This window comes from Labrus mixtus, chromosome 6, assembly GCF_963584025.1.
Source record: "Labrus mixtus chromosome 6, fLabMix1.1, whole genome shotgun sequence".
Taxonomy (NCBI): Eukaryota; Metazoa; Chordata; class Actinopteri; order Labriformes; family Labridae; genus Labrus; species Labrus mixtus.
Window position 1 is genome coordinate 30,851,433 of NC_083617.1, and position 12,588 is coordinate 30,864,020.

Consider the following 12,588-nt stretch of genomic DNA (forward strand, 5'->3'; position numbering starts at 1 on the left):
TTGTTTTGTTTGTTTTTGAGTTCAGTTTTGAATAAAAACTTCTGGACACCGTCATACATTGCTATGTAACAGCATGCAGTTTAGGCAGCTGAAGAGGTGGACAAAGTTATTGTTGTCAAATTATTATGAAAGCATCAATCACCAATTATGCAAACGATTTATGCCCTTAATGTGCAAATGAGCTGGGAGCTTTCAGCAACTAAGAATTGAATCACTGCTAAACATCAACCACCTTCGCAAACATTCAGATATTAGGTACTATATATATTTCCTTATAGTCTCTTATAGTGAATTTCTCTCATATTGCACAACTTTTTTCTAATCTAAAGTTACATTTATATTATACAACACAAAGTATGTTTATTGTATGTATCTGAGAGAATACTATAACAAGTTTACGTACAGTTTTTCTAAGCAAAGACTTAAAGAAATGATACAGTTTACAAATTGCCTTGAAATGATGAGCTGTTACTCAAGATGGACAGGGTTGAATATCTGCCAGTAGTCAATTGTTTATCTAACTGAAAACATTTCTGAAACATTAAATATTGTTGCTTTGTGACTTGTTCATCCTCCTGTCTCAGAGGTTAATCCCATATGACAGTTGTATATGGTGTTGCTGCAAACTCTCCTTGATGAGACTATCCAAACAGATAAGGACGTTTCGATCTAAGGTAACTTCCTCCCCCTGGATAGGGTAGATAAAAAAATAACAATTAACATTTGGAATTCAAAGGAATTTATCCAAGAACATTTCTATTTTGATTTGCTGAAATCTTCTGTGCAAGATAAACGTTTTCTTCATATTGTACAACAGCCATTTCAACAACCCAGTTTTTACATAGCGTCACTTAGTCACTTAGTGTACTCAATGAGCCTATAATGCTTGATATTTGTATGAAGCAGCTTTCTAGCCTTAAATGAATAAAGCACTTGATACTCACAACAAGACTTTGCACACATTATTAGTAACAAGAAGTTCCCCTGCTGTTCCGTTTCCATCAGCTTTCTCTTGTTTCTCTCTCAGTTTCTCCATAATCAACTCCACTCTGGATGTGATCCCTGCCAAGGTGCTCTCAAGGTGGAGAACCTGTTGGACCAGTCTACCATGGTGAAAGAAGAGTTATTCAGCATTAGCATTTATTATAATGACATTTCTTTCTTTTGTTTTGAACATTTTCAAGACATTTCATACGTTAAAACATATATATTTTTCAAACCCCACAAACGTCTCCTTGTTCACAAAGTTATGAACCAATGGGTTTTTCTGCTCATTGGCTGTAACAGAAGGCTTGTCAAGTAATTCTTCCCTGTAATTAATTCCAAGATTGTTGAGTTCAGCGCAAAGAGCATCCTGAAAACAAATTTGAAAAAACATCATAACTTTGTCAGCATTTATCTTCAGAATAAAAAGAGAAGGAGAATGACATGAAAACAAGTTGACTTTCTACAGTATTATGATGTAGACTTTGACACAAACCCTCTTTTCCTCCAGCTCGATTTTCATTCTCTCCTGTTCAACCTCATCCAGAATTTGGTTGCTATCATGGTCAAACCGTGAGAAGGCTGCTGAAATTTCATGATCAGCATGTCCCATCCTGCAAAATTATCTGAATGGTTAAGATTCTGTTATTATATTCTTTGCTATTTTATATATTTTACTTACTCTTTAAGAGTTTCTCTAAAGTCCTCAAATTCAATTTCTCCAGATCCAGATTGTAGTGCTTTCTGAACATCTGATATTTTCTCCTTTTTAATTTTCAACTTTGAAAATGTCTTCATGTAACGCTGAATTACAAGAGAAAATTATTTATACCCATTTGAAGTGTTAAGCGTTCATAATGGTATCTTTTATAATTACATTAATCACATAATTAATGTATTACATTAATCAATGCTTTTACCTGCTTGATGATGTCAGTAATTTGTAGCTCATCTTTTTGGGATGAAAGCTCCTCCTTAACCTCAGAATAAGTGTCATTTATAATGGCCAGAAACATGTTCTGAAATATAGAAACAAAGCATTTCAAATAAAAACAAAGAAAAAATGGGGAAAATAATTCAAAGACAAACTTGAATGAAGACTTATTCTGAAATATATAGAAAGAGAGACTTCTTTAGGAACTCTAGATTACCTACATGAATTACTTGGGCATTTATCTAAACAGAGAGTAGCAGACTTCTTGATTCACCAAAGGTTACAGTTATTGACATGTATCTGCTGAAAAAGGTTTTCTCAGGATGTAAAGGTAATATGGGGCACTGATTTTAAAAATAGATATAACATTTAACATTTATATCTGCTAATGAAATTATCTTCTATCTAATTTATTTTCATGCAAATTAAATAAAACAAAGATCACAAATATTGCTCTAAATGTAGGCCTAATTAAAAACTGCCTTAAATATATAAACCTATTTTTTTAAAGGTTTTCATGCTAAAAATGTTGCTTTTTAGGTAAGGAATGTACAAGAACATTAGATTTGATAATATTAGCCGTGCACACTTAAATCAGTTATTACCAAGTTTTGTGCAACAAATTAGTTTTCCCCTAGTTTGACAAAACACATTTTTATGAGTTATGGACTTGGATTTTTTTTTTTATCCTTTATTAATCCCGCAAGGGGAAATTAAATTTTTATACTCTATCTAATGAACATGCTACACAAACATAGGACAAAATACACACACATGCACAAACAGGATCCTATGGACATGCATTAATGGAGAGGTCACAGAGTGAGGGGACTGCCCACAGCGAGCGCTCCAGAGCAGTTTTGGGGTTCGGAGGGACTTGGATTTTATAACACTTCTCTATTTTTCTGACTACTGAGAGTGCTTTGACCCAACATGTCACATTGACCCTTTCACAGCACATTCACACACTGATGGCAGATGCTGCTACATAAAGAGCCCAACTGCACTAATTCATTCACCCCACACTGGTGTAGCAGCAGGAGCAATTTAGGGTTCAGGGACGCTTCAACATGTGAATCCAGGAGCTAATTTGAAACATAAGCCGTTTTCACATATGCACTCCGGATAATATCTAGATATTTACAGGAGGACTTCTTCGGAGATTCTCCCGACCTAGTCGTTCACATATGCTCCTCACAGCGGGGGGCTATCCCTGTAAAAGGGGGGGGGGGGATTTCCCGACGTAAGATTTGACGAAAATAAACAACGTGGAAGTAGCGGCCAAAGCAACAGAGTCTGCTACACGATGTTATAATGAGAATATTTGTCTTTATATCAATGCTATGTGTAATCCAATGGAAGGACAACATCCACAACAGAGAGGAGAACGACATACTGACGAACAGAAAACAGAATGCAGACGTTTAATTACGTGCACAGAGATCATAGTGGTCGTGTGCAGACACTTTAGCCGGTCACTGTTTATAAACATCATTCTCTTTCCATTGGCTCGAATTGAAATCTCCAGAGTATATGCGGCCGCGTTCAGACATCAGCTCACTCGGATATTCTGCAGATAAAATACTAGGGGTCTGGAGGAGAAACTCCGGGTAAAGTCTGCGCGAACAATGCAGCTGTTTGCATTCACACATAGCCTAAAGAACCTCCGGGTGCTTTTACATCACATGTCACACCCACCCATTCATACCCATTCACACACTGATGGCAGAGGTGTCACCAAACATTGTGAGTAATTTGGGGTTAAGTATCTTGCCCAAGGACACATGGGAGATGTTGCAGCAAGAGCTGGGAATTGAGAGACGAACATCTCTACCAACTGAGCCACAGCGGAAAAGGAACTATCTGCAAAGCTGCTTGAACACTTACTTATTAACATAATAAGTAAGTAATGACCACACTCATCTTTTTAAATATATCATCTTGTTTAAAGGAATGACTTACCAGTAGAACAAAGAAAACAAAAAATACATAGGTGACAAAGTAGATTGGTCCAAGGACTCTGTTAGCACGGTCGATAGCATCATAATCAAAGTCTCCAAGAATTATCCTGAACTGTGTAAAGCTGCACAAAAAAAAGAATGAATTAATTTCAGCTCAATTATCCTTTCTAGGTATGTACTCCTTAAAGGCTTTATTTGTGATTTTTCACACTTCAATGTAATATAAATCAAGTATATCCTCTGAAAATAACTCTGTGAGTCATGACTGTCTACAATGGGTGTAACACCAGAGTCCCACTGTGATGTTTTCAGAGTTTTCAGAGTCCTATCTTCACTTTGTTTACATGTTAGGACAGCCGGCCGGCTGACTCCTCCCCTCGTGTATAAAAGTTGTTTAATTGAGGGACTAGAGAAAAGAAGAATAACATACTGTACTCACTGCTTAACTGTGTTTCTAGATCACGCTCATTTCAGGTAAATTTACATGCAGTGTGAAGATACGAGCATAATAAAGATCGCTAGCATTAGCATGCTAACACAACAATGCAGCGCAAGTTGTTTTGGTTTCATGCTGGTGCTCAAGGGCGACATCTACTGGATCAAAAAATCACATATAAAGCCTTTAAGCCACTGTTTTTGACACCTCTTACATGCACTTGATGAAGGTGCTGAAAGAATCAACCTCTGTCCCAAAGAGCAGATATCCAAGTTGCGCATAGGCGAAGAATACAATGAAGAACATGATGGCAAAGCCCAAGATATCTTTGGCACATCGACCCAGTGTGGAGGACAGCTGAGTCATGGTCTTGTTAAAACTGATGTATTTGAAAACCTAAAGAGAAAAGTGCATAATTTTGGGGATGATGAAAGACAAATTGGTGTGTTTGATTAAAGCATGTCCGTACTTTACCTTGATCCATGCAAAGAACAAGTTTACTGCATTCATGTTGTTGTACTGTGTCTGCCAGAAGGCAAGAAATTCAAAATCAGCATAGGTATCAGGCTGCTCCAGCAGTTTGCCAAGCAATGTGTCCACTTTGATGGTTCGGAATATATTGAATACAATGGCAACGATGGCAAGCTGGAAAGGGGAATTATTTTACTTATTTAATACCAAGGACAGAGAAAGGACATATTTCAATCAAATAAAAACAATGTTTTCTTACCATGATGACAACAATATCTAGAATGTTCCAAATGCTTTTGAAATAAAAAAACTTGTGTATTTGTAGCTCAAGAACCTCCTCAACAACATAGTAGAGAATGAATAAACAGAAGACTATCTCGCAGCCAAGGATAAAGTAATCCCAGTTGGTGATGTACCGAATCAGTTTTACTGTTCTTATCTGGTAGGAAGGGATTGCTCCACCAGTTGCTGGGAACTCAATCAACAACCTGAGAGAAGCAGATAAAATGTTGTTCAACTATTAGATGGGACAACTATTAGATGACACCGAACCAATGGGTGAAGTCATTGTTTCCTTTTACCTGATGACACAGAACATGTTGATGTTTGCATTGTAAGTTGAAAAGTCGACAAAGACTGCCCTGGTTCCTCTGTCAAGCCACAGGTTGTCTTCCAGTTCCCTCAGAACGATTGTGCTCTCCTCTTTTGTCCGACCCAGGTCTTGATAGTATCCTGCTCCACTGTATGTGGTCAGCAATCCCCAGTGAGAGGAACCTTTTATTTCTTTTTCCGTATGATAGGTCCAGCTGCAGAGGAGCAAATATATTTTTGCAGTTTTTCTCTGTTCAAACATATCGAAATCAACCTTGTAAGAAAAAATTGCAGGCTTACGCAGTGCCATTGAAGAGACCAAATCTAAGGTCATCCTCCTTCTTTTCATTGTATACATCAAAACACCCTATTATCTCGTCCTGGAAGCTGCTGTGGACCTTGCAGGAGTTGTTCATAATCTTGACCTGTCTCAGTCTGGGGACTCCCAGCAGCATATTCTCATAGTAGATAAAGGACTTGTCTCCACTGTCCATGGACTGGTTGTTGTACCATTTATTCCAGTAGAGACCATCAAGTAAGGGGCCTTGGGTATACTGTTTATAAAAAAGAGGGAGGATGCAGTTTAATTTGCTTAAAGAAAAAAAGAAAAAACAATTCTAGTTTACAGTTATTTCTCACTTTGGTGTACATGGAAAAAAATTAAGTGGAGGAATACTCACGGTCCAGAAGTCGGCCATTGTGCTAATGGACTGAAACCTAACTCCACTTTCACTGGCTGTATTCACAAACAGGTCAGTCATGACTTTAGTGTAGTAGTACGTGCTAGAGCTGGTCATACCGTATGTCACTGAAATACAACGTAATTACATTGTTAATTGATCACTATCTGGCTCAGCTCCAAATGTTCCATTCAACAGTCTAGATAAGAATATGGGTTGAAATATAGATGCCATATAAATAAAGCCTCAGTGAGGAATTGTTTGGCTGATTTTATGTCACTGCAGTCAAATACATTCAGATTAGAGGACATGATTTGTTTGTTGAGCAAGAACACTAGCCTGACGCAAATAGCCTCATCAAACAAAGTAAATCTAAACCAGACAAAGAGACAATGGTTGGAGACCAAATGCTCTTATCTCAAAAAGGCAAGAGAGCAGTGGTCATGTCCCTTTCACTCTTAATGCTCAGTTGGACAATGACTTTCAGGCACAGGAATAAAGGGCAATTGTGGCAAGCTTTAAAGAAAGGGGGGATTGCACGGTAAATCAACAGTCCAAAGTGCCCTATACATAAACATAGAGCAAAATGGTGAGCTCTTTGACAAATAATCTGCATAACTAAAACAAAACATGATTGAAATATAGTCAAATACAAAAACTATAAAGACAGAAAGAAACACAAAAATATGTCATTATTGCCTTTATTGTAAATACTCTGTAATGAATCAAACCCAAAACCACATTTAAATTCTCTTAACCCCCACGGTTAGTGATGTTGATCGATTTTAAGACAACCATAAGTACCAGAAATACACATCATAAAGGTATATTATATACCTACAGTACCTCATATGAAAAATACTTACAGAGACATATATCCACCAGAAACAAGAGATAGATCAGTAACTCCCGTAGTGTGGTTCGGACAAACAGTTCCCTGTTGTTTGAGGTGTTTTCAGTCAATGTTGTGCCCCACAAGCCTAAATCATTAAAAAAAAAGATATCATTTGGTCATTTAAATACTGAATTACTTGTAAAGTTCAGACTGCTTTTAATTAATTTTCAGATATAACATTGACTATGGGATGAAATATACTTGACAACATTCTATTTAAGTCGTTATTTGATTCGCCAACATCATCCACAGAAAAACCCCAAACTGAACCAGTGATAATAAAAAAAAGACTTCAGTAAGATCTTTGTTTGTGTCAGGAAATTAGAGAGTTTTTTTTTTACAGTCATTAAACAAGTTATTCAAATGACATAAAGAAATTATGCTTGCTGCCTACCTTTGACAAAAAAGCAGCAGCCTTTTTGTTTCTTCGCCAGGCTTTTGTCAGTAGATGGGGACCCTTTTGGGAATGGGCTGGGGTTGTCCAGTCGGTACATGCTGTCCATGGAGTCCTGGAAAAGGGGCTGAGGGTTGTAGATTGTGTCTAGAGCTTGGGGCAGGGGTGGAGTGGTGCTGCAGAAGCCCTGGTTTACCCATGCCCCCATGCCCTTACTGTCCAACTCACACTCAACTTGTCCAGTCAGGTGGCTCTCAGCTCGGTTGTTCAGGCACTTCATGCTGTTGGATGCCTAAGTTTTTCTGTATAAACAGCTGGTTTAAGATCAGAGAGGAAAGTAAGGCAGATCAGTGAAGGCAGTGCTGGAGAGTTGATTATAAAGAGTGGATGACATCAGCTTTGCTGAGGGCGGAGTTTCTGGTCCTTTGGTGAAGCCTTTGTTGTTTTTAGAATGACACCCAATTATAACATATTAAAATGTATAAAGTGGTAGATGTAATAGTATTGACATACTTGTGATCTGTTTACATTTCACTTAATTATGAAGTGCTTTAAAACCAATAAGCATCCAAAAGCGTTATCGAATGTTTTGCCTGTATCAAAATGGTGATAGGGTTGTTTGAGGGTTGATTGTGTTACTAGTTAGTAAGGATTTTCATTGTTGCATTTAAATAGGCAATTAATTTGCTAAAATGTAAGTTAATCACTCTACACCAAAAACATACTAAACAAGTGTACAACCCCACACCAACCTGAGAGTAAAGAGCTGAAATTTATTAAATACCTGCAAAATTTGAAGTAACGTTATACTTTAGTTGGGGACTACAATTCTACAAACCCACCTAAAGTAATGTGCCTGAATTGTATTCAACCTCGTTGGCTAAATAGTTCTGCAGTTAGAAGATGTTTTAAATGAATTTGAACTTCCACATGGTGAACATTGTTGGCTTATTTGATTTAATTTGCTCCTATTGAGCAAATCATATCATGGAGCCATTTTCTTTTTTCAATGATTCTCTATTGCTGCTTATAACTGGATTAATGAAGAGTATAATTGCAGTACCCTAAATGGCCTCTGCCTCATTGCTATAACACATTGTTGACATTGCCATCTATTGGTTTTGACATGCCAACTGTAAGATAGAATGTATTCATGTTAATGCAAACATTCAGTGTGGCATACATTTTTATGAACATCTGTGTCTGTCATGATTTGGTCTCGTTTGGTTTTCTTTTTCAGAGTTTAGATTTTCTTGTTTAAGTTTTTTTTTCTTCCCTAGTGTTGCTTGTTTCCCTGTTCCCTGTTTCCTGTTTCCTAGTTTAGTCTTATGTTTAGTCTGTTTTATTTTTCATCACGTACCATGTCAGTGTTTGTGTTTCTTTGTCTGTACTGCAAAGCAAACGAGCACCTTGTAACACGATTGTGTGATTTAAGTATTATTTTGGTTGATATTCATATTTTGAAAAGAAGATTAACTTACAGATTTGGCTATATATCATTTTTCTCTAGTTTTGTATGAATCATCGAAATGTATCTTTACTTTTATGTCTGTTTTATATTCATAAATAGTGACATAGTAGCGAGCAGATTTAAAACAGATCGTTTTAAAAACAACATGTTAGAACATAAATGACATATGAATAGTGTTTTTGCAGATGGACACAAATGATGTATTTTTGTATGTGTCCTGTGCCTAATGCAGATAGAGTTTTGGTGCAACTATGGGTCTTCATGCTTCAGCGGCTCAAAACAGAGTGATTACATGCACACAATAGAGTTTGATTTTGCTCGCTTTCTGAAGCCGTGGCAGGATCTTGCAAACAGCCTCCTTTAATTTGTGATGCCTTGTGACACCATTCAAACGATTTCACATTTGGAACAAGCCCTTTCAGTGATGAAGGTTTACTATTTGCATGTGTAACAGTTGGTTTCCAACAATTGATAAGTGTCAATCATGTGGCCTCCTGCTTTATGCTTTATTTAGTCATGGTTCTCCATAAATTTGTTTTATTTCAAATGCCTAGATTATTTTCCTTCATTAACATAAAAGTGTCTTATCTTGGCGCACAGGAGTTTAGAAGAAAAGGATGATTTATTGTCAGGGGTGCATAGCAGGGTAATGCTTTATGTCATGACCTGCCAATTGATGCTCTTGAAAACTTGACAAATCCAATATGGGGAATGTGCTATATATAATTTTTTCCCTAGTTGAAATAAAAATTAGGGCTTAAATGTTACTTTTTCAATTGAAGTTTTACTTAAATTTACTCTTGTTGTTAGATGTTATACTGGGCTGGATAAGCCATAAAGTTTATAACCAACTTATTTTGCATGAAATAATGAGCTATATGGTAGATCTAATTTGAAAGACATTTCATAGTTTCAATTTTCATATATTTTCATATTTTACCATCATAATTAACTGAACAATTCGTCTAATGAGGAATTGAAAGACTTTTTGTATAAAATAGTTTTTATTTATGATGCAGAACTAAAATTAATCACAATAGAGGTATTTCAACTCTACAAATGTGTACTTAAACTCAGCAAAACAAGTTTAATTCATTATACAATGCAACTTGGACCACAAAAATTTTCTCTAAATGAGCTGAACATTTCACATCATCAAACAGCTGATAAAAAAGATACTGACTGCCTATTTCTTAGGTCATTTGGGGTAATCCAATGACTGATAAAAGACATCAATTGCCTATGGTTTTGATACAATCTAGTGGTCTATAATGACACTAGATTTTATTTATTGTTATACATTGAACAAAACAATGCTTTATATTGCTAACCCTGTATGAACATCACACAAAAATGGCAGACAACACAAAAAGGAAATAAAGCAATACTGTATTTACTCTCTATTCACAAAATTACTGATTATCCATCAAATGGAAGCTGTTTATGTGTGGACCATATGGCTCTTGAACTGATATAAGATCGAAGAGTGGATACATTCCTGTCCAGCTGGAGAGTCATACCTCATGAGACAGGGGTAGTTTTCAGGCTGATCACAGTCAAACTGCAGGTCCAGCCACTGCCTGTAAGGAGCATTGTGCCTCTTTGGGTCTGTCAGGATCCGGTTGAGGGCCATGATGTAGCTGAGGGCCATCTGCAGAGTTTCGTACTTAGACAGTTTTTTGTCCTGGCCCCACTGGGGGACCACTTTGCGTAAGCAATCAAAGGCTGTGTTCAAACCCTCCATCCTCTTTCTCTCCCTGGCATTGGCAGCCATCCGTCGCCTTGTGGTAGTCTCATATTTCTCTGGACTCTTGGAGTCTGGGTCTGAAGATTCTGATCCAGAGTCAGTGCAGCTTGGTCGATGAGACTTCATGATTTTGGGTTGAAGAATCAAACCAGTATAAGTCCTCTGATCAGAAAAAACTCAGCTGGCTTCCAACAAATGTATAAGAGAAGTTTCCAGTTGTGGTTTTAGGGCTCCTCAGCCTCTTGATCTTCCTGTGGGCTCCAAGCTGTGTGTCCTTAGTACAGATACTCCCGACAGTGGAGAGTGTAAGGAGTCCAAGATGTCAGTGATACAGTAGACTGAGAAGAAGTAGCTTTTATAAGATAGGACAACTGAACAGGTGGCAGCAGGTGGAGCCCCCCCCCCCCCAAACCACAAACACACACTACATATCCTCAGTATTTCTAAGACAAGAACACACCCAGACAGACCCACGCCCACACTACCCACACCCACTCTCAGCCCACACACTCAGACATATACACGCACACCACTCATAACACACACATACACACACACACACACACACACGCGCGCGCACACACACGCACACACACGCGCGCACACACACACGCACACACACACACAGACCTTAATGAAATTCCAATTATCTTTGGCTGGGTTATCTGGTCGTGGTTTCAATTATGTGACATGTGTCACAAACACGAAAGGTCTACCATCTGGTAGCCAAACTCACCACAGCTGACCATGCAAACCAACTTTTAAAAGGCTAAGATTAACATGAAGTTAACATTTCCAGCAGAAATCTCAATCTCTAGAAAAAAAGCTAAAGCTTTTGAGGGCTTACCTCTACATAACAGAATCTGGAGATAATATGGAATATCATTTTCACCAGTGGTTGGCAAAAAACAGAAAATAGATCTGAAATGTTGCTGAAAATTACAATAAAGGAAAAAATGGTTTCTAATAGATATCATATATGTATAATATATATTATGTATATCAAATGTATATTCTATACTGTGGTAAAAACAGGTTTGTAACTTCACTTACTGTTTGTGCAAACATACAGTATCTAAGTGTATAGTTTAGTAACAGCTTTCCTTTTTTATTAATCAATACTTCCCAAAAAAACATTTGCTCCTTCACAAGTGTAACAGTTTTGTTTGAAAATGCTAGCAGAATGGTCACTTTATTTATTTGTGATGTTTCCCACATGTTTTTTTTTAAAGTTACATAAGCCACCAACAAGTCACTTTCACTTCTTATTTAACTAATCTCATTGGCATTATAAATGTAATCTGAGATTAGCCTGAGTAGTAGAGGTGTGGTATGTAATTTGAGGGATTTGAAATGAAAATCGAGGGATTATAGTTCTCAAACAATAGGGGCCAGGATGGCTTATGTATTACTGCACCTTATGAAGGGTAGTTTTTGCACCAGTGAAATATGATATATTGCCCTAAAAAATGTAATGTTATGTGATGTCTGATAAGCTATCCAGCTAAGGTTTTAATGAACCAATGTCTGTGGGATGCATTGAGGTTCCTTGTGTACCTTTGATCACGAGGAATAAATAATTGATCTGTGTAGTGGTCCGAGAGAATGGGGTAGACACTGCTTATCCTTCCATCTGTTAACATTCACATCTTTAATTCTATAAGTAAAAGTACTGATGTTGATGATGATGATCCAAAAGCAAGCATACACATCACTGCTGTTCTTTTTAACTTACCTTACTTTAAAAAAGTACCTCTGTTGCACCTTGTCAAATTGTGTTAATTTTAGAAAAAATATGGATTGAATTTGATGAACCACTGAAGTTGAATTGACTCCAATTCATTAAGCTATCAACTGTTAAAATGCAGGTTTCGATTTTTACATTTGAAAATAATAAGCTTATAAAAACTTAATCAACTACTCAGCACTTAAAGGTAGTTCAAACTTAACCAGCTACAGAATTAATATAAAGTTCTAACAATACTGCATCAATGATGTGGAAATTCTATAAACTTAAAAAAAGA

General features: G+C 37.0%; 2 protein-coding genes across 2 annotated transcripts; both read right to left on the bottom strand.

Annotated features, from left to right (window-relative positions):
* Positions 1-144: 144 nt before the first annotated feature.
* Positions 145-7,693, bottom strand: pkd2l1 (polycystic kidney disease 2-like 1). The gene is made up of 15 exons (XM_061040940.1): positions 7,347-7,693; positions 6,924-7,037; positions 6,058-6,185; positions 5,678-5,931; positions 5,368-5,592; positions 5,046-5,274; positions 4,790-4,960; positions 4,530-4,711; positions 3,881-4,001; positions 1,905-2,003; positions 1,667-1,788; positions 1,481-1,598; positions 1,221-1,354; positions 945-1,103; positions 145-688 (listed from the first exon to the last, which is right to left on the bottom strand). The coding sequence occupies exons 1-15, from the start codon at positions 7,624-7,626 to the stop codon at positions 670-672; spliced, it is 2,355 nt and encodes a 784-aa protein (XP_060896923.1). The 5' UTR covers positions 7,627-7,693; the 3' UTR covers positions 145-669.
* Positions 7,694-9,816: 2,123 nt separating this feature from the next.
* atoh7 (atonal bHLH transcription factor 7) lies at positions 9,817-11,581 on the bottom strand. The gene has a single exon (XM_061040990.1). The coding sequence runs from the start codon at positions 10,688-10,690 to the stop codon at positions 10,259-10,261; it is 432 nt and encodes a 143-aa protein (XP_060896973.1). The 5' UTR covers positions 10,691-11,581; the 3' UTR covers positions 9,817-10,258.
* Positions 11,582-12,588: the final 1,007 nt, after the last annotated feature.

Bases quoted from the DNA above. Each gene is read 5' to 3' on its own strand.
- atoh7 (XM_061040990.1), bottom strand. From the start codon at position 10,690: ATGAAGTCTCATCGACCAAGCTGCACTGACTCTGGATCAGAATCTTCA.
- pkd2l1 (XM_061040940.1), bottom strand. From the start codon at position 7,626: ATGAAGTGCCTGAACAACCGAGCTGAGAGCCACCTGACTGGACAAGTT. The intron at 5,275-5,367 runs GTAAAAGGAAAC...TGCTTCTCTCAG, and splicing joins AACATGTTCTGTGTCATCAG to GTTGTTGATTGAGTTCCCAG. The intron at 2,004-3,880 runs GTAAGTCATTCC...TCTATATTTCAG, and splicing joins TTGTTTTCTTTGTTCTACTG to AACATGTTTCTGGCCATTAT.